The following is a 27,379-nucleotide window of genomic DNA, read 5'->3' on the forward strand; positions in this document are numbered from 1 at the left end:
AATAAATTACTGGAAAAATTGTACCCACAGTCTTTTATGCCCACTAGACTTTTTTTTTTTTTTTAAATATGGAACACTTCACGCCCTGGCCAGTTTGGCTCAGTGGTTAGAGCGTCGGCCTGCGGTCCGGAGAGACCCGGGTTCGGTTCCCGCTAAGGGCACGTACTTCGGTTGCAGTTTGTCCCCAGCCCTGGTTGGTCGTGCGGGTGGCAGCCACTCGATATGTCCCTTCACGTCGATGTTTCTCTCTCTCTCCCTTCCTCTCTCTCCCTCCCACTCTATCTGTACAAAAAATGGAAAAATATCCTCAAGTGAGGATAAAAAAATAAAAAAATAAAAATAAATAAATAAATAAATATGGAACACTTCACGAATTTGCATGTCATCCTTTGCACAGGGGCCTGCTAATCTTCTCTGTATTGTTCTAATTGTAGTGTATGTGCTGCCAAAGTGAGCACCTCACTAGACATTTTTCTTTATTTTTAATCTTTATTGTTGAATGTAGAATGTATTACAGATGTTCCTTATTTTTCCCCCATTGACCCCCTCCTCCCCCCTCCCGCCCCCCTCCTGCCTTTTTCCACACTATTGTGTGTCCATTGGTTATGCAGATAAGATCTTTGGTTTATTTCTTCCCACCCCCCAACCCCTTTCCCTTTGAGGTTTGTCAGTCTAGCAACCAATTTGTACTTCTTAATCCCTTCACCTTTTTCACCCATTCCCCCAACCCCCCTCCCATCTGGCAACCAATAAAATGTTCTCTGTATCTATGAGAATGTTTCTGTTCTGCCTGTTCATTTTGTTTGTAGATTCAATTGTTGATAGATATGTATTCATTGCCATTTTGTTTGTTTATATATTTTATCTTTTTCTTCAAAAAGACCCTTCATCATTTCATATAATAACGGTTTGGTGGTGATGAACTCCTTTAACTTTTTCTTGTCTGGGAAAGTCTTTATATGGCCATCGATTCTAAATGACAGCTTTGCAGGATAGAGTAAATTTGGTTGTAGGTTCTTGCTTTTCATCTCTTTAAATATTTCTTGCCACTGCCTTCTGGCCTGCAAAGTTTCTTTTGAGAAATTAGCTGATAGTTTTATGGGAGCTCCGTTGTGGGTAACAAATTGCTTTTCTCTTGCTGCGTTTAAGATTCTCTCTTTGCACAGAAATCAGACTGGAAGAAAAAACAAAAGGGATTCAAATTGGAAAGGAGGAAGTGAAACCGTCATTATTTGCAGATGACATGATACTATACGTAGGAAACCCCAAAGACTCCATCAGAACTTTACTAGTCTTAATAAATGAATTTGGCAAAGTAGCAGGATACAAAATTAACATCAAGAAATCGACGGCCCTGGCCGGTTTGGCTCAGCGGTTAGAGCGTCGGCCTGCGGTCCTGAGAGGCCTGGGTTCGGTTCCCGCTAAGGGCACGTACCTCGGTTGCAGTTTGTCCCCGGCCCTGGTCGGACGTGTGGGTGGCAGCCACTCGATGTGTCCCTTTCACATCGATGTTTCTCTCTCTCTCTCTTCCTCTCTCTCCCTCCCACTCTACCTGAACAAAAAACAAAAAAATGTCCTCGGGTGAGGATTAAAAAAAAAAAAAGAAATCGACAGCATTCTTATACACCAATGATGAACTCACAGAAAGAGAAACTAAGAAAACAATCCCATTTACCATTGCAGCAAAAACATTAAGATACCTAGGAATAAACTTAACCATAGAAATAAAGGACCTATTTGCAGAAAACTCTAGGTCATTGAAAAAAGAAATAGAGGAAGATGTAAAAAGTGGAAGCACATACCTTGTTCATGGATTAGAATAATTAACATCATTAAAATGTCCATACTACCCAAAGCAATCTATAGATTCAATGCAATCCCCATCAAAATACCAACGACATACTTCACAGAACTAGAACAAATACTTCAAAAGTTCATAGGGAACCAAAAAAGACCCCGAATTAGCCACAGCAGTCTTGAAAAAGAAGAACAAAGTTGGTGGGATCACATTACCAGATTTCAGGTTAGACTACAAAGCGACTAATCAAAACAGCCCAGTACTGGCACAAGAACAGACATATAGACCAGTGGAACAGAACGGAGAATCCAGAAATGGACCCAAGACATTATGCTCAATTAATATTTGACAAAGGTGGCAAGAGCGTACAGTGGAGTAAAGACAGCCTCTTTAATAAATGGTGTTGGGAAAATTGGACAGCTACATGCAAAAATATGAAACTAGACCACCAACTTATACCATACACAAGAATAAACTCAAAATGGATAAAAGACTTAAATGTGACTCATGAATTCATTAAAATCCTAGAAGAAAATGTAGGCAACAAAATTTCAGACATCATACGGAGCAGAATTTTCACTGATACATCACCTAAGGCCACAAAAACAAAGGAGAAAATGAACACATGGGATTACATCAAACTCAAAAGCTTCTGCACAGCAAAAGAAACAACCACCAAAATGGAAAGGCAACGCACTCTATGGGAGAACATAATTGCCAATGATACATCAGATAATGGGTTAATTTCCAGTATCTATATAGAGTGCTCATACAGCTCAACAAAAGGAAGACAAAGAACCCAATTAAAAAATGGACAGAGGAACTAAATAGACACCTCTCCAAACAGGATATACAAATGGCTAAGAGACATATGAAGAAATGTTCAACATCACTAATTATCAAAGAGATGCAAATTAAAACAATAATGAGGTATCACCTCACACCTGTCAGAATGGCTGCCATCAACAAATCATCAAACAACAAGTGCTGGTGAGAGTGTGGAGAAAAGGGAACTCTAGCACACTGCTGGTGGGAATGCAGACTGGTATAGCCACTATGGAAAACAATATGGTGTTACCTCAAAAAATTAAAAATTGAACTGCCATTTGACCCAGTGATTCCACTTTCAGGAATATACAGTGATACCTCTGTTCTCGAACATAATTCGTTCCAGGAGGACGGTCGAGAACCAAATTGTTCGAGAACCGAAGCAATGAAACCCAATAGGAAATAATGGAAACTGGATTAATTCGTTCCAAGCCCCAGAAAATGCCTATTTACTGGCCTAATTTGTATATAATATGTAGAAAAACATAAGTCTCAACAAGAAATAAAAGTGTACAGTATGTCTAAGGGTTAAATTCAGTGTAAAGCGTGACTCTCTCCACAAAGCGTGACTCTCTCCACAAAGCGTGACTCTCTCTCTGCACTCACACTGATGACGCGAGCAAGGCGCGCTGGGCCGAATGAACGCCATTCGGCTCAACTCGGCTCATCTCGGAAGTTCGAGTTCCAAATATTTGTTCGGATTCCAAGACAAAAGTTTCTCGAATCTCCTGGTCGAATACCGATTTGGTCGAAATCCGAGGTGTTCGAGAACCCAGGTATCACTGTATTCGAAGAAGCCTGAAACACCAATCAGAAAGAATATATGTACCCTCATGTTCATAACATCACTATTTCCAATAGCTAAGATTTGGAAACAGCCCAAATGTCCATCAGTAGACAACTGGATAAAAAAATTTTGGTACATATACACAGTGGAGTACTATGCAGCTGTAAGAAAGAAACATCTCTTATCCTTTGAGATGACATGGAAGGACCTGGAGAGTATTATCCTAAGCGAAACAAGCCAAACAAAGACAAATATCACATGATCTCACTTATTTGTGGAATACAATGAACATAACAGTCTGAGGAACGGGGTAGTCCCAGAGACGTGGAAGTGGGGTACAGACTGACAATCCCCAGAAGAGGGAATTGGGGGGAGAGGTGAACCACAGAACTTATATGTATGTATGCATGAACAATGGACATGGACAACAAAGCTGGGTACAGGGCGGGAAGGGTGGGGGAGGGGGTATCTGTGGGGGGAAAAGGAGAAATGTGTAACAAAAATAAATAAATTAAACATAGTACTAGAAGTCTTTTTTCTTTTTCTTTTTTTTTTTTTTTTTTATCCTCACCCGAGGATATTTTTTTGTTTCTTGTACAGATAGAGTGGGAGGGAGAGAGAGGAAGGGAGAGAGAGAGAGGAACAGCGACGTGAAGGGACACATCGAGTGGCTGCCACCCGCACAACCAACCAGGGCTGGGGACAAACTGCAACTGAAGTACGTGCCCTTAGCGGGAACCGAACCCAGGTCTCTCAGGACCGCAGGCTGACGCTCTAACCGCTTAGCCAAACTGGCCAGGGCTCTTTTTTTTTTTTTTTTTTTTTTTTTTTTTTATCCTCACTCGAGGACATTTTTCCATTTTTTGTTCAGGTAGAGTGGGAGGGTGAGAGAGGAAAAGAGAGAGAGAGAAACATCGATGTGAAAGGAACACATCGAGTGGCTGCCACCCGCACAACCGACCAGGGCTGGGGGCAAACTGCAACTGAGGTACGGGCCCTTAGCGGGAACCGAATCCGGGTCTCTCAGGACCGCAGGCCGACGATCTAACCGCTGAACCAAACCGGCCAGGGCTCTTTTTTTTAAAATCATCCTCACCCGAGGACATTTTGCCATTCTTTGTTCAGGTAGAGTGGGAGGGAGAGAGAGGAACAGAGAGAGAGAGAAAAATCGATGTGAAAGGGACACATTGAGTGGTCGCCACCCGCACAACCAACCAGGGCTGGGGACAAACTGCAACCGAGGTACGTGCCCTTAGCGGGAACCGAACCTGGGTCTCTCTGGACCGCAGGCTGATGCTCTAACCGCTGAGCCAAACCAGCCAGGGCAGTACTAGAAGTCTTAGCCACAGCAATTAGACAAGAAGTAAAAATAAAAAGGATGTATATTGGGGGGAAAAAAGATTCTTTGTCTTTACCCTTTGGCATTTTGATGATGTGTCTTGGGGTTAACCTCTTTGGGTTCATCTTCTTTGGCACTTTCTGTGCTTCCTGGACTTGTGTGTCTGTTTCCTTCACCTAGTTAGGGAAGTTTTCTGTCGTTATTGTTTCAAATAGGTTTTCGATTTCTTGCTCGCTCTCTTCTCCTTCTGGCACCCCCATGATGCGAATGTTGGTACACTTGAAGTTGTCCCAAAGGCTCTTTATACTATCCTCATTTTTTTTTTATTCTTTTTTCTTTTTGCTGTTCTGATTGGATGTTTTTTGCTTCCTTATATTTCAAATCGATGGTTTGCTTCTTGGCTTCACCTACTCTACTATTGATCCCCTGTAAATTATTCTTTATTTCAGTTAGTGCATCCTTTATTTCTGATTGGTCCTTTTTTTATGCTCTTGAGGTCCTCACTAAATGCCTTGAGCATCCTTAAAACCAGTACGTATTTTGAATTCTGCATCTAGTATATTGCTTATCTCCATTTTGTTTAGTTCTTTTTCTGGAGTTTTGTTCTTTTATTTGGGGCATGTTTCATGACCCCTCATTTTGCCTGCCTCCCTGTGTTTGTTTCTGTGTATTAGGTAGAGTTGCTGTGTCTCCTAGACTTGATAGGGTGGCCTGTTGTTGTAGGTGTCTTGTAGGGTCCAGTGGCACAGCCTCTCTGGTCACCTCAGCTGGGCTCTCGAGGTGCACCCCTCATGTGGACTTCACACTCTTCTGTTGTAATTGAGTCTTGCTTGTTATTGGCACACCAGTGGGAGGGATTTACTCAGGCTGGTCAGCTGCAAGGATTGGCTGTGCCCACTGACCACCGACCTCTGACTACCTTGCAGGATCAGCTGTGCAGGGGCCCACCACACAGAGCAAGACTTACTTCAGCAGGGTTCTGGTACCCACTGAGTCCATTCCTTGAATGTGTCACTTGTGGAGGTAGTTGGGTGGTGATGCTTTGACGTGGTCTGAAGCTGTCCACGGGGTGTGCTGGCTCTGTGGCAAGATCAGCCTCTGCCTGTGTTCTACCCGGGGTCACTAGGCATAAGCTATAAATTGATCTGCAGACAGCTGCTTCTTGTGCTGGGCTTGGAGGTACCCAGGCCAAGCCAAGTTGTAAACCAAGGCTGGCTGCTCCTAGTGCCGGGCCTGGGGCCACTTAATCAGAGGTATGGGGCTTGCTGTGGCCAGATGCTACTTGTTTGTGAGAATTTAGGAAAATCTGAAGACAAGCCAATCCAATAGTAAAGCCACTGGAAGCAGCTTGGGTGGGTCTGAAAGTTGGGTGGGGCAGGGCCTCAGGGAATCACCTGTACGTGGCAAACAGTGTGAGACAGGTTGCTGGAGTCCCAGATATGGTGGCCATCTGCTGATTATATATAGAGGCATCATCATGGGCCCAAAATTTTTAGTTTATTGCTTTGCCATCCTTAGCATGTGGACATAAATGGAATCATCAGACAGATTGTTTTCTCTAATTTGAAGTGTGAAGGTTATCAGTTAGCTACAGGTAGTGATGGTGGTATCATAGAACATGATCATGTTGTGCCAGCGGACCACTGGAATGAAAAGAGCAACAGTGTGAGAGTGGAGCCTCAGGTATAGCCAACACCTAACAGGCAGTGAGTGGGGGGAGGGATTCCCAAGCAGACTGAGGGGAGTGTGGGGTGAGAGGGAGGGAATGGAGTAGTAGGAGAATGCGTTCCCTTGGGTATTTATGTTTTCAGGTACCAGCATCTAAATAGCTTTCTTTTTTGAGGGGAGTCATCCATTGTCTTAGGTCTTTTTTTTTTTTGTGGTACGTGCCCCTAGCAGGAACCGAACCCAAGACTCTCTGGTCCGCAGGCTGACACTCAACCACTGAGCCAAACTGGCCAGGGCCATTGTCTTAGATATTGGTGGAAGCATTTAGTATGACCTTTAATGTAGTAGGACATAATGGCAAGAATGACAGTGGCTCGGGGCGCCAGAGACATACAGGGAGAAACTAAACTGTGTGGCTTCAGAGTGGGGGCTGGAGCAGTGGCCAGCACTGGCGCTTTTCCTGCACACTGACAGGCGTTGTCTCTTTTGTGTTGAGCCTCCCCCCACGCGGCACATCTGGGTCTGCATTAGCCTAGTGAACCCTCCTGGCTCCACCCTCTTAACTCCTGGAATCCAGCCCTACCCAACTCCACGCTGCCTGAGGTTCTTTGGGCAGCAGCCAGCCTGGGCCCATGTTATAGTTTTTCTTAAAAAACTACAGGAGTTTTGTCAAGCTTGGGGGACACCAGAGACATACAGGAAGAAACTGAGTTGTGCAGCTTCAGGGTGAGGTATAGAGGGATCTGCCAGAGACAGAGTTCAAAATATTGCCATATTCCCTGTGTTGAAACCTCCCCCAACGAGACCACATCTGAATGTACATTAGCCTTGTGAACTTGACTAGCTGTACCCTGATGACTCCCTGAGAGCCCACCCGACTGCAAAGGTCCACAGGCACCAGGCAGGTGGCTGCTACCTCAGTGTACCCCAAGACTTCTGTTGAGTGGCTTCAGGACCAGCCCTGGCACCACATCTGAATCTGTGTTAACCTGGTGAACACCACTCATTCCACTCTTTTGACTCCCTAAGACCTACCTAACCTAACTTGGTACTGCCTGTGGTTCTTTCAGCAGCTGAGCCTTATGGGCAGCCAGTAGTTGGCAGTGGGTGCCTTGGGCTTTTTGTTGAACTGCCTGAGGCCCAGTGGTGGTGGCAGCCAGCCTTGGCTTACAGTATGGCCCTTGCCATGAGCATCCAGGCCCAGCACAGGCAGCTACCAACAGCAGATCACTTTGTAGCTAATAACAGGTAGCCCCAGGCCAGTCACAGGCAGCATCTCACATTGACCTGCAGTAGAGACCCTCCCAAGGCCCCAGAACCAACACTCCCAGTGGTTGGCTTCAGACCACAACAGTGCACCACCCAGTTAGCTCCACAAGTGGCACACCCAAAGGGTTGGTCTCAGTAGGCACGAGACCCTACTGGGATGAATCCTGCTTCATGGGGTCAGCTCCTGCAGAGCAGCTCATATGCTATGGTTGTCGTCAATCCTCACCCAGCCAGCCGCAGGGTCATTCTCTCCCACTGATGTGCCAACAGTAATCAAGGCACAAATGAAACAGGAGTGCGCATACAGTCCATACAAAGGATACTTCTGGAGCACCCAGGTCAGGTGATCAGGGAGACTGTGCCACTGGACCCCATAGGACACCTACTACATAAGGACACTCTGCCAAGACTAGATGAGGTAGCAGATCTACCTAATACATAGAAACAAACACACAGAGACCGCCAACTTGGAGAGATAAGCATGTCTAAATGAAAAATCTCCAGAAAAAGAATTAAAGAGAAATGATGGCAAGCAGTCGATCAGAGTTCAAAACACTGGCTGTAAGGGTGCTTAAGGAACTTAAGGGGAGAATAGATGAACTCAGTGAGAACCTAAAGAGATGGTAAGAATAAAAAGGACAAAGAAATCGTAAAAAGAGCCAGTCAGAAGTGAATAAAAGAATTGAAATGAATACTCTGGGCCCTGGCCGGTTTGGCTCAGCGGTTAGAGCGTTGGCCTGCGGTCCAGAGAGACCCGGGTTCGGTTCCCGCTAAGGGCATGTACCTCGGTTGCAGTTTGTCCCCGGCCCTGGTTGGGCGGGTGGCAGCCACTCGATGTGTCCCTTCACGTCGATGTTTCTCTCTCTCTCTCTTCCTCTCTCTCCCTCCCGCTCTGTCTGAACAAAAAATGCAAAAAAAAAAAAAAAAAAAAAAGAAATGAATACTCTGGGAGGAATCAACATTACATTAGATGAAGCAAAGGATCGAATCAGTGATTTGGAAGACAAGGTAGCAGAAAATACCCAACCAGAAGAGCAAAAAGCAAAAATGTTGAAAAATGAGGATATCAGGCATAACAACATTTACATCAGAGGAGTACCAGAAGAAGAAGAGAAGAGAGCAAAGGATTGTGAATCTATCTGAAGACTTCCCTAACCTGACAAAGGAAAAACACATACACGTCCAGGAATAGTAGAGAGTCTCAAACAGGTTGAACCCCAAAAGGACCCAGGACATATAATTAAAATGGCAAAGGTTAAAGACAAAGTGAGAACCTTAAAAGCAGCAAAAGAAAGACAGTTACCTACAAGGGAGCTCCCTTAAGAAAGACAACAACTGATTTCTCAACAGGAATGTTGCAGGCCAGAAGGGATTGGAGTGGGTGATTGAAAAGCAAGGGTCTACAACTGGAACTGCTCGATGAGAAAGGGTGTCATGTAAAACTGAAAGACAGAGCTTCCAGACAAGAAAAGGCTAAAGGAGTTCATAATCACCAGACCAGTATAGAAATGTTTAAGAAGAAGAAAGGAGCCCTGGCCGGTTTGGCTCAGCGGTTGGAGCGTCGGCCTGCGGTACAGAGAGACCCGGGTTCGGTTCCCGCTAAGGGCGTGTACCTCGGTTGCAGTTTGTCCCCGGCCCTGGTTGGTCGTGCGGGTGGCAGCCACTCGATGTGTCCCTTCACATCGCTGTTTCTCTCTCTCTCTCTTCCTCTCTCTCCCTCCCACTCTATCTGTACAAAAAATGGAAAAATGTCCTCGGGTGAGGATAAAAAAAAAGAAGAGGAAAGGAAGGAAAAGGAACATAAAGATAAATAATAAAATGACAATAACTACATACCTATCGATAATCACTTTAAATGTAAATGAATTAACTTTAGTCAAAAGATGTAGGGTAGCTTAATGGATAAGAAAACAAGACCCATGTATGTGCTGTTTACAAGAGACCCACCTCAGAATGAAAGACACACAAATTGAAAGTAAAAAGATGTTCAAAGATGTTTCATGCAAATGCAAACAAACAAAATCTTGGGTAGAGTACTTATATCAGACAAAATAGACTTCACAACAAAGGCTAGAATGAGAGACAAAGAAGGTCGTTACTAACAACAACAAAGGGATCAGTTCAAGTGATGTAACCCTTGTAAACATTTATGCACTCAATATAGGAGCACCTAAATATAAATGTGGATGGAGATAAAGGGAGCGATTGACAGTAATACAATCATAGAATGGGATTTTATTATTATTTTTAATTGAATTTATTGGGGTGATATTGGTTAATAAATATATGTTTCAGGTATACAGTAGTATGTGTTCACCCCAAGTTAAGTCTCCTTCTGTGACCATTTATCCCCCCTTTACCTTCTTCTACCTCCCCAACACCCCATAAAAGGGGACTTGAATACTTCATTGACATCAATAGATTTTTCAGACAGAAAATTAGCAAGGAAACAGTAATCTTAAATTACACATCAGAGCAGATGGATTTAATTGATATATTTAGAACCCTTTACCCCAAAGCAGCAGAATAGGCATTTTTTTCAAGTACACATGGAACATTTTCCAGGATTGACCACGTTAGGCCACAAGACAAGTCTCAAACTTAAGAAGATTGAAATCATGTAGCATCATCTCCAACCACAATGCTATGAAATTAGAAATCAATTACAACTACCACCACCACAGCAGAAACAATGGAAAAATACACAAACACACAGAGGGAAAATAACAGGTTAGTAAACAATGAATGAGTTAACAGTGTGATCAAGGAAGAAATCAAAGGGTACAAATGAAAATGAGAACACTATTGGATATCGCAATCCTAAGAGGGAAAGTCATAGCAATAGAAGCCTCAAGAAACAAGAAAAATCTTAATCTGATTTTACACCCCATGGGACGAAGGAAATAGCAGAGCGCCAGGTGTCAATAAAGCACGTCATTGATTGTGTGTTTGCAGGTGAGTATCCCCTGGCAGTGAGTTTAGAAGTATAATATGTCCACGTGTATAGCACTTAGCTGTTTACTCAGACATTTGACAAAAAAGTTAAAATACTTTGTGGATAGAACCTTTCAGGTATAGATGTGATTCACCTTTGCTTAGGTTTTTCCTATTAATTTGTTGTGCTCTTAGTTTTGTAGTTTCTTCATGTTTTTCCAATTTTAGCCTCATAACATTGGTTTAAAAAAAGTATCAACACATAAATGCAGTGTTGAGTTAATTTTCAGTGATTCATGCTTTCATTTAGCTATTTGTGGTTTGGGGAATTTCTGTTGCTTTTCCTGAAAGAGTGATTAATGATTTGTTTAGTTTTCACGGTGCTTTATTTCTGAGGTTAGTCAAGATTTGTCTTAAACATTTTATTTATTTATTTTTATTTTTCCATATTTTGTTCAGATAGAGTGAGAGGAAGAGAGAAACATCGATGTGAAAGGGAAACATCGATGTGAAAGGGACACATCGAGTGGCTGCCACCCACATGACCAACAAGGGCCTGGGACAAACTGCAACCGAGGTATGTGCCCTTAGCGGGAACTGAACCCGGGTCTCTCTGGACTGTAGGCCGACACTCTAACTAACCGCTGAGCCAAACCAGCCAGGGCTGTCTTAAATATTTTAAGTTTAAAACTGAAAAATTCAGTTAAAACTTTAAATTTGTAGAAGGAGCGTGCACTCAGGAAAACCTCATCAACACTGGTGCTCGCTATGTGTTGATGCCTGGCAGGAGAATGCCCATGCTAGCCTTTCCCAGAGGAACTTGAGGGACATGGTCTTCCACAACGTTTGCTTGCATGAGCAATGAGAAGTGGGTGCTCACATCCTCATTTTGACCAGCTCTGTGACCTTGAGTAAGTTATATTATCTTTTGGTCCTCAGACTTTTCATTTATAAAATGATGCTTAAACTAACCTTTATTTCTCAGCTACTTAAAACTTAGCCCTATGCTTGCCTTGATTCAAAGGCCCTAAAACCTGAGGTAGCATAGTGGTTGCCCTTGGATACAATATTGATAAGGTGATGAAAGGAGCATATTCCATGTATTAATATATTTAAAATGTTTCACTGATAATTTTGTAATGTTATTTGATATTTCACAATAATTTTATAACTAAAAAGAAATTCGAACAGTTGCAGCGTTTTTTTCCAAACTGTGTGTGTGTCTCTCCTAGGAGAGAATTCCTAGAGTATGTCAGTGATTGCAAAGGGCAACATGAAAGGAAAATACACACGGTGGTGTTTTTAAAAATTGAATTAGTTGCTAAAATTTGAAAATGAGGAGATCGCACATTAAAATTCGGAGTTTTTGGGAAAAAACAAAACCCCAGCATATTTGATAAAAACTGACCCTGAATTCCTGTAAGAAACTATTGCTCCTCTAGATGGGCAAATGATCTCTAATTCACAGAAATCATTTCTGTGATCTCTTCCCTTCCTTCTTACTTTTCTTTCCTGTTCCCTTTTTTTCTTCCAAGATAGAGTTCATATACCATGAAATTTACTTTTAAAAGTATACAACTTAGCAGTTTTAAGTGTATTCACAGAGCTGTGCAATCATTATCATTGAATTCCAGACATTCCATCACCCTCTTTGCACCTGTTTTCAGCCGTCCCCATCCCCCCACCCCCATCCTGGCCCACGAAGCTGCTCATCTGCTTCCTGGTATGTGTAGATGTGCCTGCACTTGGTGGTCTATGTAAATGCAGTCGTGCAATAGGTGGCCTCTGTGCCTCTGCTTATTTCACTCAGCACAGTGTTTCCAAGGTCTGCCTGTGCTGGAGCAGGTTTCATTTTTTTCGAATAACCATTGCATCGCACTGTTATATACACTCGTTCATCTGTCTCCAGTTGATGGACATTTCAGTTTCTACTTTTTGGCTTTTACAAATAATGCCACGTGCAGTATTAGTGCACATGTTTTTGTGTGTTTATATGTTTTCAGTTCCCTTGGGTGTATACCTAGGCATGGAAACAGTGATTTAGATGGTACTAATTTCTCCACATCTTCACTCACATTTCTCATCATCTGTCATTTGGATGAGCCATCCTAGTGGGTGTGCAGTGGTATATCATTGTGGTTTTGATTCGCAGTTCCCTGATGATTTCAAACATCTTATCAGGTGTTAATTGGCCATTTTTAAATCTTCTTTGGAGAAATGTCTCTTGAAATCCTTTGCCCATTTTATAGTTGGGATAGTTGTCTTGTTATTGTTGGGTTATAATAGTTCTTTATGTATTCTGTATACTAGAACCTTATCAGATGTATGATTTGTAAATATTTTTCCCATTCTGTATGTTGTCTTTTTACTATTTTTGTTTAATTCTGATGAAATCCAGCTTTCATTTGTGTGTCAACTGATGGCCATTGGTGTCCATTCAGTGCTAATAGGAATCACCAATTTGGGTTGTGGTGATGAAGGAAATTTTATTCAGTGCAGACAGCTGAAGGGCAACACAGAACAGCTGTTCAGTTGTGTTACAGTTCAATTATGAGCACTGCCGTGGAACAGCAGGGCCCTGGCGCAGTGCTGGGGCAAGGCCCCTCAGTGGCTGGACTGCTCTGTTCTGCTCTGGTCCGCTCCAGTCTGCCCTGCCCTGTGCAGGTTTGCTTCTCTGCTTCTCTGCTCTGGAGAGATGTCTTCGGTGTCTTGGCTCCATCTCCATCCTGGGAAACAGTCTTCAGTGGTCAGGGAAAGGGAAGGTGGCTCCTGGAGCCAGAGGGGAGTTGACTTAAGTAGAAGTCTCCACTCCTGGCCCCTGATCGCAGTCCTCATGCAGATAACACCAAATCCTTGCAGTTTGATTGGTCCAAAAAGCACTCTCCTAATTGGTTGGCATGGAGCCATGAAGATGCTGATTGGGGGTTGGGGGGTACCTACAGCTTTTATTGGACGAGGAAGGCCTCAGTCCTATTGGCTGAAATACAGCTCCAGGAACTCCAACAAGGGCTGACTCAGAGCCAGGAACACAGTGCAGGCGGGCAGTGCATTGCAGGCTTCTGCCTGAAGTGGGGTTTGTGTGAGAGGCCCTGTGTAGAAATGGCTGCTGGGCTCTTCTTAAAATTTGAGCTTGGTTAGCCATGAGGAGCCCTTGGCATCGTCTTTCTCAGGGTCCACAGTTGGCTGTGCTTATGGTGTCATGTTTAAGTCCAAGGTCATAAAGATTTATACCTCTGTTCCCTTCTAAGAGTTCTATAAATTTAGCTTTTCCATTTAGGTCTTTGATCCATTTTGAATTAGTTCTTATATATTTTGTGGGATCAGGGTCCAGCTGCATATTTGACATGTGAATATCTAGTGGTCCAGCACTATTGAAGACTTCTTTCTCCATTGTCTTGGCACCTTTGTGAAAAATCATTTGACCATAGATGTTTGGGTTTATCTTTGGACTCTATTCCACCAGTCTCTGTCCTTATGTCAGTATCCACTGTTTTGATTGCTGTAGCTTTGTAGTAATTAGGAAATGTAGTAATTAGGAAGTGTGAATCCTTTTTCTCCCCCTCTTATATTGTTTTTGCTTTTCAGGCCCTTTATATTTCCACATATATTAAGGATTAACTTTTCTGCAAAAAAAGGCCATTGGAATTTTTACAGAGATTGTATTGAATCTGTGGATCCCTTTGAGAGTATGGCCATCTGAAATACTGTCGTTCAATTCATGAGCATGGGATGTCTTTCCATGTATCTAGATCTGTTTTAAAATAGGAGTGGCAAGACTGGACATCCTTGTCTGTTTCTGATACTAAGTGGCATGCCTTCAGTCTTTCACCATTAAGTACAATATTAACTGGTTGGATGCCCTTCACCAACTTGAGGACATTTCTTCTATTCATAGTATTTTGAGTATTAGAGTCAGTTGGATTTTGCATTTTCTGTGTCTATTGATGATCGTATGGTTTTTGTCCTTTATTTTATCAATGTGGTTTATTACATTGATTGATTTTTTATGCTAAACCTACCTTGCTTTTGTGGGATATATCCCACATGCATTGTGTATAATCGCCTATTTTTATGTTCTGAATTAGGTTTGTTAGTATTTTGTTGAGGATTTTTGTATCTATATTCACAACGTTATCAAACTGTAGTTTTTCTCTTGTAATGTCTGTTTGGTTGGGCTGTCAGTATAATACTGGCTTCAGTGTTCACTAAATTTCACTCTTTTATATCAATTATTTCACTCTTTTTAAAAAAATAATTGGTGGGCCTGGATGGTGTGGCTCAGCGGTTGATCGTTGACCCATGCACCAAGAGGGTCATTGGTTTGATTCCCGGTCAGGGCACATGCCCAGGTTGTGGGCCCGATCCCCAGTGGGGGGCATGCTGGAGGCAGCCAGCTGATGTTCTCTCTCATAGATGTTTCTGTTTCTTTCCCTCTTCCTATCTCTCTAAAATTAATAATGAAAAAAAATTTAAATAAAAATAATTGGTGGTAATTCTTTAATATTTGAAATCATCTGGTCAGTGACTTATTTGTGGAAACTTTAAAAAATACTTTCATTGGCCCTGGCCAGTTTGGCTTAGTGGTTAGAGCGTCAGCCTGTGGTCTAGAGAGACCCGGGTTCGGTTCCCGCTAAGGGTCGTGTACCTCGGTTGCAGTTTGTCCCCTGCCCTGGATGAGTCACACGAGTAGTAACCACTCGATGTGTCCCTTTCACATCGATGTTTCTCTCTCTCTCTCTTTTCCTCTCTCTCCCTCCCCCTCTATCTGAACTAAAAATGCAAAAATGTCCTCGGGTGAGGATAAAAAAAAAATGTTTTAATTGAATCTCTTTGCTTTTAGTAGTTCTGTAGTTTCTTTCTAGTAATTTGTCTATTTTATCTAATTTGTTGACATAATTATTCCTACTATTCTCTTATACATTTTATTTATGTAAGGTTAGTAGTACAGTAATGCTCCTTTAATTCCTGAGTTGTGTGTCTTTTTTCTTTATTAGTCTAGCTAAAAGTTTGTTGATGTTATTGACTTTTTTTCAAAAAACAAATTTTTTTGTTTCATTGATCTTTAAGAATTTCTGTTGTGCCCTGGCCAGTCTGGTTCAGCGGTTAGAGTGTTGGCTAGCAGACCTTGAGAGTCCCGGGTTCGGTTCCTGCTAAGGGCACGTACCTTGGTTGCAGTTTGTCCCTGGCCCCGGTTGGAGTTGTGTGGGTGGCAACCAGTCGATGTGTCCCTCTCACATTGATGTTCCCCACCCCAATAATGCAAAAAAAAAAAAAGAAAAAAGAACTTCTTTTGTGTTTTTATTTTATAGTTTATTTATTTCTACTCTAATCCTTATTGCTTCCTACCTTCTGTTTGCTTTGGATTCAAAATGTTCTTCTTTGTTCAGTGTATTCAGATAGAAGGTTAGGTTACCTATTTGAGATCTTACGTGTTTTTCAATATAAGCATTTACAGTTATAAATTTCTCTCTAAATTATACTTTAGGTACATCTAATAAGTTTCAGTATGTTTTGTTTTTATTTATCACAAAGTGTTTTCTAGTTTCCCTCTTAACTTGTTTTTGACTCATTGGTTCTTTAGGAGTGTGTGTGTGTTTTTCCACATCTCTCTCTCTCTTTTTTAAAAATATTAAACTATTTTTTTTCTTTATTGATTTTTAGAGGGAGAGGGAGAGAGAGAAACATTGATGAGAGATACATCAATTGGCTGCCTCCTGCATACCGCCCACTGGGGATTGAACTCAAAACCTGGGCATGTGCCCTGACGAAGAATTGAACTGGCGACCTCTTAGTGGATGGTTCATGCTCAACCACTGAGCCACACTGGCTGGGCTAGGAGTGTGTTTTTAATTTTCACATATTTGTGAATTTCCCAAATTTCCTTTTGTTATTAATTTATAATTTTATTACATTGTTGTCAGGGGACATAACTTAATATGACTTCAGTACATTTATACTTACTGTGATTAGTTTTATTGCCTTAACATATGGTCTGTCTGGGAAAAATGTTCTATTTGTATTTGAGAAGAATGTATATTCTGTTGTTTTGGGCTTGAGTGTTCTATAGATGTCTATTAAGTCTAATAGTTTTATAGTGTTATTCAAGTCTTCTGTATTCTCATTGGTTTTCTGCCTACTTGTTTTTTTTTTTATTTATTTTTTTAATTTTAATTTTAATTTTTTTTATCCTTGCCCGAGGACATTTTTCGATATTTTGTTCAGATAGAGTGGGAGGGAGAGAGAGAGAGAAACATCGATGTGAAAGGGACACATCGAGTGGTCGCCACCCACACGACCCAACCAGGGCTGGGGACAAACGGCAACCGAGGTATGTGCCCTTAGCGGGAATGGAACCCGGGTCTCTCCAGACTGCAGGCCAACGCTCTAACTGCTGAGCCAAACCGGCCCGGGCTGCCTACTTGTTTTATTCAATATTGAAAAGAAGCATTGAGATCTCCAACTGTTATTTTTAAATTTTCTACTTCTTTAAAGTCTATCACTTTTTTTTTTGCATTTGTCTTCCGATAGAGCAGGAGAGAGAGAGGGGGGAAAGAGAGAGAGAAACTTTCATGTGAGAGGAACACATTGAGTGGCTGCCAGCCACATGACCCCAACCGGGGCCGGGGACAAACTGCAACCGTGGTACATGCCCTTAGCAGGAACCAAACCCGCGACTCTCTGGTCCATAGGCCGACGCTCTAACCACTGAGCCAAACCAGCCAGGGCTCAAGTCTGTCACTTTTTTCTTTATGTATTTTGACAGTTTGCTGTTATGTGCATACGTCACTATGTCTTGTTGATGAGTTGGCCTTTTTAATTTTAAATATTTATAAATATCCTTTGTCTCTGATAATAATTTTTTTTTTCCTATATTCTTTTATTTTTTAGATAGAGTGGAAGGGAGGAAGGATGAGAAAGAGAGAGAGAAACATTGATGTGAGAGAGAAACATTGATTGGTTGCCTTTAGTATGTGCCTGGATTGAGGATCGCACCTGCAACCTAGGTATGTGCCCTGACTAGGAATGTAACCCACAACTTTTTGGTATTTGGGACAGTGCTCCAACTAACAGAACCACCTGGCCAGGAATACTATATTCTGTTGTGTCTGCTATTAGTATAGCAACTCCAGGTATCTTCTGGCACTATTTGTGTGGTTTATCTTTTTGCATCCTTTTACTTTTAACCTGTTTTATCTTTGAATCTAAAGTGTTTCTGTTGTAGAGAACATACAGTTGGATCGTGTTTGTTTTTTTGTTTTTTTTAATTCTGCTAATGTCTGCCTTTTAACTGTTTATTCCATTTATATTTAATGTAATTATACATAGTGTAGGATTACATCTGCCATTTTATATTTATGTTTTATGTGTATCATGTCTTTTTTGTTCCTCATTTCTTTATTACTGCCTTTCGTGATAAATATTTTAGTGTGCTATTTTAATTCTCTTGTTTCTTGTACTATTAAAAAAATTATTTTATAATGGTTGACCTGGGGATTAAAATTAACACCTCAACTAAAACAATGTAGTTTGATTTAATATCAACCTAATTGCAGTGGTATACAAATATTTTTCTTTTTTTTTTTTTTTAATCCTCACCCGAGGACACTTTTTCATTCTTTGTTCAGATAGAGCGGGAGGGAGAGAGAGGAAGAGAGAGAGAGAAACATCGATGTGAAAGGGACACACCGAGTGGCTGCCACCCGCATGACCAACCAGGGCCGGGGACAAACTGCAACCGAGGTACATGCCCTTAGCGGGAACCGAACCCTGGTCTCTCGGGACCGCAGGCCGACACTCTAACCGCTGAGCCAAACCGGCCAGGGCAAACATTTTTCTTTTTATATAACTTTGTGCTACTATTGTTGTACAAATTGTGTCTTTATATATTTATTGTATGCCCAACAACACACTTAGGATTTTTGCTTTATGTAGTTTCTTTAAATTTTGTCTATTAGTTTCCTGTTGCTAAAGTCCACCCTTGTCTGGCATCTGAGAACTTGGGTTTTTCAAAACGGTTCCCACCTGCCTAACTGATAAGAATGGCTTGCTTACTCTGCCTAAGTTGCTTACAAACAATATAGTTTATGCTGAATATCTGCTTTTCTTCTGGGAGTCTGAAATTCTGGTATGTGCTAGGTAGAGAGTGTCTGTATGATCAGCTTCTATATTGTTGAGTTCTGTGAGTCCTTCTGGCAATTCATTGAACCTGGGGTTGTCTTGAACACTCCCTATATACTGCTGTAACAGATACCCGAAAATTTGGTAGCTTAAACCATTATCTTACAGTTTTGGAAGTAAGACATCTGAAATGAGTTTCACTGGGCTAAAATCAAAGTGTCAGCATTGCTGTGTTCCTTCTGAAGGTTTAGAGGAGAATCCATTTTCTTGCCTTTTCCACTTTCTAGAAGCTTCCTGCATTACTTTACTCAGTGGCCACCCCATTCCATCTGCAAAGCCAGCAAGTCACATTTTTTTAATGCAGCATCACTCTGACACCCACTTTTCTGCGTGTTCCTGTCATTTATAAGGACCGCTAGGGTTATGTGGAATCCAACCAAATAATCCAGGATAATCTTCGCATCTAAAATTTCTTAATTTATCATATCTTTAAAGTCCTCTGTCATGTAAAGTGATAGATATGCAGACATTCTAGGAATTGGGGCATGGATATCTTTGGAGTGGACCAGTTTTGTACCTACCACAGTCAGGAGAAATGAGGAGTTAGAAACAAAAGGTGTGCCTTTTCTGCCTTTTATGTTTACTTAATATAATTATCCTTATAGTTATGGATTGGATTTGCTATCTAGTGTCCTTTCAGTTTAGCCTTAAGGATTTCTTCTATATTTCTTGCAAGGCAAGTCTGGTTATAAGAATTCTCTGTGCTTGTTTATCTTGGAATGTCTTTTAATATTGGCTTCAGTTTTGCAGGATGGTTTTGCTGGATATAGAATTCTTGATTGACAGTCTTTTTCTTTTAGCACTTCAGATGGCATTCTCTTGCTTTCTGGTCTCCTAGGTTACCAGTGAGAAATTAGTTGAGTGTCTCTTGTACATGGTGATTTCTTTCTCTGTTGCTGCACTTAAGATTCTTTGTTTTTCTTGCCCTGGCTGATTTGGCTCAGTGGTTGGAGTGTTGGCCCACAGACCAAAGAGTCGTGGGTTCGAGTCTGGTCAAAGGCATGTACCTTGGTTATGGTCCCTGGCCTTGGTCGGGGTCGTGAGGGAGGCAACCAGTCGATGTGTCTCTTTCGCATCGATATTTCTCTCTCTCTCTCTCTCGCTCCCTCCCACTCTGAAAATAAATGGAAGAATATCTTTGGGTGAGGATGAAGAAAAAAAGATTTTGTTTTTCTTAAAAAAATTGTTTTTAATTGATTTTTTAGAAAGAGGAAGAGAGAAGGAAAGAGAGCAACATTGATGAGAGAAGCATCAACATCGATTGGCTGCCTTCTACATGTTCCCTTCTAGGGATCCAGGCATGTGCCCTCACTGGGAATCAAACCAGTGACCTCTTGGTGCATAGGTCAGCACTCAACCACTGAGCCACACCAGCTGGGCAAGAGTTGTTGTCTTTCAGTGGTTTGATTATGACGTTTCTAGGTGTGGATCACTTTTATTTTTTTTTCCGGAGTTTGTTGAGCTTCTGACATACACATCATTTTTCATTAAATTTGGGAAATTTGTGGCTATTATTTCTTAAATATTCTTTCTGCCCTTTTCTTTTTCTCCTCTCCTTTTGGTATTCCTATTATGCATTTGTTGGCATGCATGATGGTTTCCGTTATTGTGCTTTTCAACTCCAAAATTTCTCTGTTCCCTTTTTTATTTTTATTTATTTATTTATTATTATTATTTTTTTAATTAAAAATTTTTTTTTATTAATTTATTTTTGTTACAGATATTCCCTCCCCCATTGACACCCTCCTCCCAATCGCCCCACCCTGTCCTGTCCCCAGCATTGTCTGTGTCCATTGGTTATACATACATGCATATAAGTTCTGTGGTTTATCTCCCCCCACATTTAAAAATAGGTTAAATTTCTCGCTCATTCTAGGTCTAAAGCCACGTACACAGGACTTAGTCTCAATGGAAACAGAGAGTGAAACTGACTACTTTGGTTCCCCTTTTAAGATACATGATTTAGCTTCCCGATCAGACATTGCATTTATTTAGATGTTAATATGAATATTTAAAAATTATTGAAATTTTAGTAAAGTACATCGAAAGGATCAACATTTTGTGGTAGTACAATGAATGCTGAACAGTATTTTAAAAACCCACATATTATTCCAGGGTCTTTTATTTTTTTTTCATGTTCCATTTCTTCTTTTTTTTTTTAATTAAATATTTAATTTTTGTTACAGATATTTCTCCTTTTCCCCCCAGATTCCCCCTCCCCCTCCCTCCCCACCCTGTCCTCAGATTGGTGGCCATGTCCATTGGTCATGCATACATGCATATAAGTTCTGTGGTTTATTTCTTCCCACCTCCTCAACCCCCATCCCCTCTTCTGAGGGATGTCAGTCTGTGCCCTACTTCCATGTGTCGGGGTCTACTGTATTCCTCAGACTGTTATGTTCATTATATTCTGTATATAAGTGAGATCATGTGGTATTTGTCTTTTTCTGCTTGGCTTCTTTCACTTAGTATAATACTTTCCAGGTCCCTCCAGGTCGTCTCAAAGGATAAGAGATCTTTCTTTCTTACTGCTGCATAGTACTCCATTGTGTATATGTACCACAGCTTTTTTATCCATTCTTCTACTGATGAACACTTGGGCTGTTTCCAGATCTTAGCTATTGTAAATAGTGCTGCTATGAACATGGGGGTACAAATATTCTTCCTGATTGGTGTTTCAGGCTTCTTAGGGTATATTCCCAGCAGTGGGATCACTGGGTCAAATGGAAGTTCAATTTTTAATTTTTTGAGGTAGCACCATATTGTTTTCCATAGCGGCTGCACCAGTCTGCATTCCCACCAGCAGTGTATTAGAGTCCCCTTTTCTCCACACCCTCGCCAACACTTGTTGTTTGATGATTTGTTGATGGCAGCCATTCTGACAGGTGTGAGGTGATATCTCATTGTTGTTTTAATTTGCATCTCTCTGATGATTAGTGATGGTGAGCATTTTTTCATATGTCTCTTGGCCATTTGTATGTCCTTTTTGGAGAGGTGTCTATTCAGCTCCTCTGCCCATTTTTTAATTGGGTTCTTTGTCTTCCTTTTGTGGAGTTGTATGAGCACTCTCTATATATTGGAAATTAACCCCTTATCTGATACATCATTGGCAATGATGTTCTCCCATACAGTGGGTTGCTTTTGCATTTTGATGATTGTTTCTTTTGCTGTGCAGAAGCTTTTTAGTTTGATGTAAGTCCCATGTGTTCATTTTCTCCTTTATTTCTGTTGCCTTAGGTGATGTATCAGTGAAAATTCTGCTCCGTATGATGTCCGAAATTTTGTTGCCTACATTTTCTTCTAGAGTTTTTATGGATTCACGGGTCACATTTAAGTCTTTTATCCATTTTGAGTTTCTTTTTGTGTATGGTGTAAGTTGATGGTCTAGTTTCATTTTTTTGCATGTAGCTGTCCAATTTTCCCAACACCATTTATTAAAGAGGCTGTCTTTACTCCACTGTATGCTCTTGCCACCTTTGTCAAATATTAATTGAGCGTATTGCCTTGGGTCCATTTCTGGGTTTTCAGTTCTGTTCCACTGGTCTATATGCCTGTTCTTGTGCCAGTACCAGGCTGTTTTGGTTACAGTCGCTTTGTAGTATAACCTGATATCTGGTATTGTGATCCCACCTACTTTGTTCTTCTTTTTCAAGATTGCTGTGGCTATTCGGGGTCTTTTTTGGTTCCATATGAACTTTTGAAGTATTTGTTCTAGTTCTATGAAATATGTCGTTGGTATTTTGATGGAGATTGCATTGAATCTATAGATTGCTTTGGGTAGTATGGACATTTTAATGATGTTAATTCTTCCAATCCATGAACAGGGTATGTGCTTCCACTTTTTTATATCTTCCTCTATCTCTTTTTTCAATGACCTGTAGTTTTCTGCAAATAGGTCCTTTACTTCTTTGGTTAAGTTTATTCCTAGGTATCGTAATTTTTTTGGAGCGATGGTAAATGGGATTGTTTTTTCAGTTTCTCTTTCTGTGAGTTCATCATTGATGTACAAGAATGTTGTCGATTTCTTGACGTTAATTTTGTATCCTGCTACTTTGCCAAATTCATTTATTAAGTCTAATAGATTTTTGATGGGGTCTTTAGGGTTTTCTATGTACAATATCATGTCATCTGCAAATAATGACAGTTTCACTTCCTCCTTTCCAATTTGGATCCCTTTTATTTTTTCTTCCTGTCTGATTGCTGTGGCTAAGACTTCCAGTACAATGTTAAATAAGAGTGGCGAAAGTGGACATCCCTGTCTTGTTCCTGTTCTTAATGGAAATGTTTTTAGTTTCTGTCCATTGAGTATGATGTTGGCTGTAGGTCTTTCATATATGCCCTTTATTATGTCGAGATATGATCCCTCTATTCCTACATTGCTGAGCGTTTTTATCAGAAATGGATGCTGGATTTTGTCGAATGCTTTTTCAGCATCTATTGATATGATCATGTGGTTTTTATTCTTCATTTTGTTTATGTGGTGTATCACGTTTATTGATTTGCGAATATTGTACCAGCCTTGCATTCCTGGAATGAATCCCACTTGGTCATGGTGAATAATTTTTTTGATGTATTTCTGGATCCGATTTGCTAATATTTTGTTCAGGATTTTGGCATCTATGTTCATCAGGGATATTGGCCTGTAGTTTTCTTTCTTCGTAGTGTCTTTTTCTGGTTTTGGAATTACTGTAGAATTATGCTGGCGTCATAGAACGTGTTTGGAAGTCTTCCTTCTTCTTGAATTTTTTGAAATAGTTTGAGGAGAATGGGTGTTAGTTCTTTTTTGAATGTTCGGTAAAACTCCCCCGTGAAACCATCTGGGCCTGGGCTTTTGTTTGCTGGGAGAGTCTTGATTACCTCTTCAATTTCCTTAGTTGTTATTGGTCTGTTCAAGTTTTCTATCTCTTCCGGGAATAGTTTTAGGAGACTGTGTGTTTCTAGAAATTTGTCCATTTCGCTTAGATTGTCGAATTTGTCTGTTCCCTTTTTTATAATTTGTGTTTCTTTATGGAATTCTCATGCATTCCTTAGTTCCTTAGACATGGTTTCCTTAGTTCTTTGAACATAGCTGATTTAATGTCTTTGTTTTGTTGGTCTATCTTTAAATAGGCTTCCTAAAGGTCGGTTTCTGTTGATTTCCTTTTTTCCTGTATATAGAGCTATGCCGTCCTCGTGTCTCATGACTTTTTCTTGAAAACTGGACATTTTAAATATTATACTGTGCCACTTCTGGAAATCATATTCTCCTCCCTCCTCGATTTTTTTGTTTGTTTTTTCTTGTTTATTCATTTAGCGACTAAGGATGTAATTTTTTAAAGTCCATGATCCTTGTTGTGTGTGGTGACTGAAGATTGCTCAGTCAGTTCCTCCGATGCCTGGAACCAGTAGTTGCACAGTCCTTTCTGAGAGGGTCTCTGCATACTGAGGCTGGCCTTCAGGTCCTTCCGGGCACTCACAATCCCCTTTTGTCTTAACTTTCTGCACTGCTGCACCGTGCCTCCAGTTAGTCCCAGGTGAAGCCTTGGGGCTTTCTTAGACCTGTCTTCAGTTTGCAGCAGCCTCAGACATGTGTGTGTGACTTCCAGAGTCCCTGGAGTCTGTTGGAGCTTCTGCAAGCTTTCTATTGACATCTCATTTCCTAGCTTTTCTGAAAGAAGTTATTTTCCTTAAACTATTGTTTTGCCCCAATTGTTTGCCTCTTCCTCAGACAGTTGAGATAATGTGGTAATTGCCTGATTGGTTTTAACAAACACCCCAAGCTTTTTGCACTGCAAGAACTTTGAGTCAGGTTAAATAAAGACAGCCTTTCAAGTGGGGTCTACCATCTAACTTAGATAGGTCAGATAGTGTCAATTTTGGGAGACTCAGACTTTGAAGGCATTCCTGCCCATTCAGTCCTCTTCTGTGGCTGTTCATTTTCATGGTGACTGGCTGCTGGTTTATGCTGCTGCCTTGGGGATGGGAGTAGAGGGCAGGGAGACGGGAACAGGCAGAACACTGCAAGGCTGCGCTCTGTGTATTTAAATTTTATTGATTGATTTGAGAGAGAGAGAGAGAGAGAGAGAGAGAGAGAGAGAGAAACAGCAGTTTGTTCTTCCCCTTATTTATGCATTCATTGGTTGCTTCTTATATGTGCCCTGACCAGGGACAACCCGCAACCTTGGTGCATGGGAATGACGCTCCAGCAAACTGAGTGTCTGGGAAAAATAAACGACCTGTCTTCAGCAGAGTGTATGACGGATTAATACTGTATGTTTCTCATTAGTGTCTTTTACACTGATTTTTTTGTGTGTGTGTCTGCCTCTCCTGTTTCTTCTTATTGATGTTTGTTTTTTACCTCTGAAGGCACTGAAGAATGCTGATGGGAGAATCATTTCCCTAATTTTCAGATTGTTGAGCTGGTTGTCATGATGGGTAAGTTCAAACTAAAATAATTTTTTTGTCTATAATTAAAGGATAAAATGGGGAGAAAATTTTTTTTTCTGTGTGCATGATAAACCTTGTAGCCATTCTAGAAAACAGTGTGGAGATTCCTCAAAAAATTAAAAATGGAATTGCTTTATAACCCAGCAATTCCACTTCTGGGTATATATCCAAAGAAATCTGAAACACTAATTTGAACGAATATATGCACCACTATGTACGTTGCAGCATTTTACAACAGCCAAGCTGTGAAAGCAACCCTAGTGCCTATTATCTGATGAGTGGGTAAAAAAGCTGTGGTACATTTACACGATGAAATATTACTTGGCCATAAAAAAGGAACGAAATCTTACATGTGTGACAGTGTGGATGGACCTAGAGGGTATTATGTTAGTGAAATACGTCAAAGAAAGACAAATACTATATGATTTCAGTTATATGTGAAATCTAAAGAACAGTATAAACAAATGAACAGAAACAGACTCACAGATATAGAAAACACACTGATGGTTGCCAGAGCAGAAGGGGGGTTGGGGGACTGGATGAAAATGGTGAGGAATTACATACAAATTAGTAGTTACAAAATAGCAATGGGATGTAAAGTACAGCATAAGAAATACAGTCACTAATATGGCATTAACTATGTATGGTCTGGTAGGGTACTAGAAATGTCGGGGGGGACACTTGGTAAGATATGTGACCATCTAGCACTATGCTCTACCCTGAAGCTACTACAAAATAATATTGAATGTAAACTGTAATGGAAAAAAATAAAAAAGGGAAAATAGAAATTTTATGATATACTAACTTTATGTAATGTTTTATATTTATTTACTTAATACGTTTTCAGTTAAAGAACTTACATTAATTGCTACAGTTTGGGAATGACCATTTTATGGAGGATATTGACGGGACATTCAGAACAAATTGTTAAGGTGGATTTTGTTAGAGTCTGATGGCCATAAAGAGTATTTGATAAATAAACCTGACTTCTAAAGATTAAATAAATGCTCAGGTCCAGGCCAGTTTGGCTCAGCGGTTCGAGCATCAGCCCTAGGACCAAAGAGTCTCGGGTTCGATTCCCATCAAGGACATGTACCTCGGTTGTGGTTTATCCCCAGCCCTGGTCAGGGGAGGCAACCAGTTGATGTGTCCTTCTCATATCGATGTCTCTCTCTCCCTCATCCCCTCCCACTCTACCTGAAGAAAAATGGAAAAATATTATCGGATAAGGATTAAAAAAATAATAAATGCTCAGAAATTAATTGTTGTAATCACCCAACAATGTAATAATATAGACTAGAGAAAATAGCATAGAAGTAATAAATCATGAAATTAACAGAGTAGAGCAGCAGATCATAGACACCCAGAGAGGGTGTACTTATGGCTCTTGCGAGTCTTCTGTGGGATCCCGTGTAACGGAGAGGTGGCTGGAGAACGGGAATAGGTGGGGGGTGTTCAGTTTACTTGTCAACTTTTCTTCTTCACTTCCTCTTTTCTTTTCTCCTTGGGGTTGAGGGTTCCATGGTGAGTCAGGGATTGGACAGGGAAATACTGGAAAGATAGGGAGTGAATGGCCCACCCAAGCTAAGTTTCTAAACTTAGATTGATGCCCATATCTTAGCTCTGACGTATACTTCCTCTGTCTGTCTGAGTCACATTTGTTCTACTACTCACTTAACAAATGTGTTTTTCACTCTTATGTGTGTATATGACATTATAGGCCAAAGGGCATAAGTGTGGCCTTGCGGGTGCTAGCACACTTTCAGTGATTCCACAGTGAAGTGTGCAAGCTGGAGGGCCATGTCCTACTTGTTAAATTTGTCTCTGTAACCATGAGTGTGGCGCCATCACATGGTCCAGATCCCCCACTTTGTCAGCTTCCAGTTGGACATCCTGTCACTGAACTGTCCGCTTTCATTTTGAGTGTTCTTACTTGCAGTCTGAACTGCATGTTGATTGAAGTGATTTCTGCCATACTTCCCAAATAATACTGCGCTATGATAAGCAACAAAACAAACATCAGCCATTGCTTAAAAACATATCCAATGTAGTCATAGGGAAACATGAATATTTTAAAGTGTGAATTACAGATATTTGAATTTTTTATTGAGGATGTTCTCCTGTAATTATGTTTTAAGTATAATGAATAAGC

General features: G+C 40.8%; 1 protein-coding gene and 1 non-coding gene across 13 annotated transcripts in view; one reads left to right on the top strand and one right to left on the bottom strand.

The window, feature by feature from the left end:
• The window catches only part of MAP3K2 (mitogen-activated protein kinase kinase kinase 2), an 84,769-nt gene that overhangs the window by 23,607 nt on the left and 33,783 nt on the right, over positions 1–27,379 (top strand). For 7 of the 12 annotated variants that reach the window (XM_036253983.1, XM_036253982.1, XM_036253978.1 and 4 more), the window contains one exon: positions 25,147–25,215. In XM_036253983.1, the coding sequence (XP_036109876.1) occupies positions 25,209–25,215 (7 nt within the window). In that variant the 5' untranslated portion in view covers positions 25,147–25,208. Of the gene's footprint in view, positions 1–11,178; positions 11,201–11,274; positions 11,535–17,511; positions 17,628–18,344; positions 18,364–24,932; positions 25,051–25,146; positions 25,216–27,379 lie in introns of those variants that run through there. The other 5 variants (XM_036253989.1, XM_036253984.1, XM_036253985.1 and 2 more) reach the window with 5 other exon arrangements.
• On the bottom strand, positions 352–458 carry LOC118625883. Its single transcript, XR_004958743.1, has one exon. It is a non-coding gene; the product is annotated as a U6 spliceosomal RNA (small nuclear RNA).

The sequence above is a fragment of the Molossus molossus genome, unplaced genomic scaffold (genome assembly GCF_014108415.1).
Source record: "Molossus molossus isolate mMolMol1 unplaced genomic scaffold, mMolMol1.p scaffold_m16_p_11, whole genome shotgun sequence".
Classification (NCBI taxonomy): domain Eukaryota; kingdom Metazoa; phylum Chordata; class Mammalia; order Chiroptera; family Molossidae; genus Molossus; species Molossus molossus.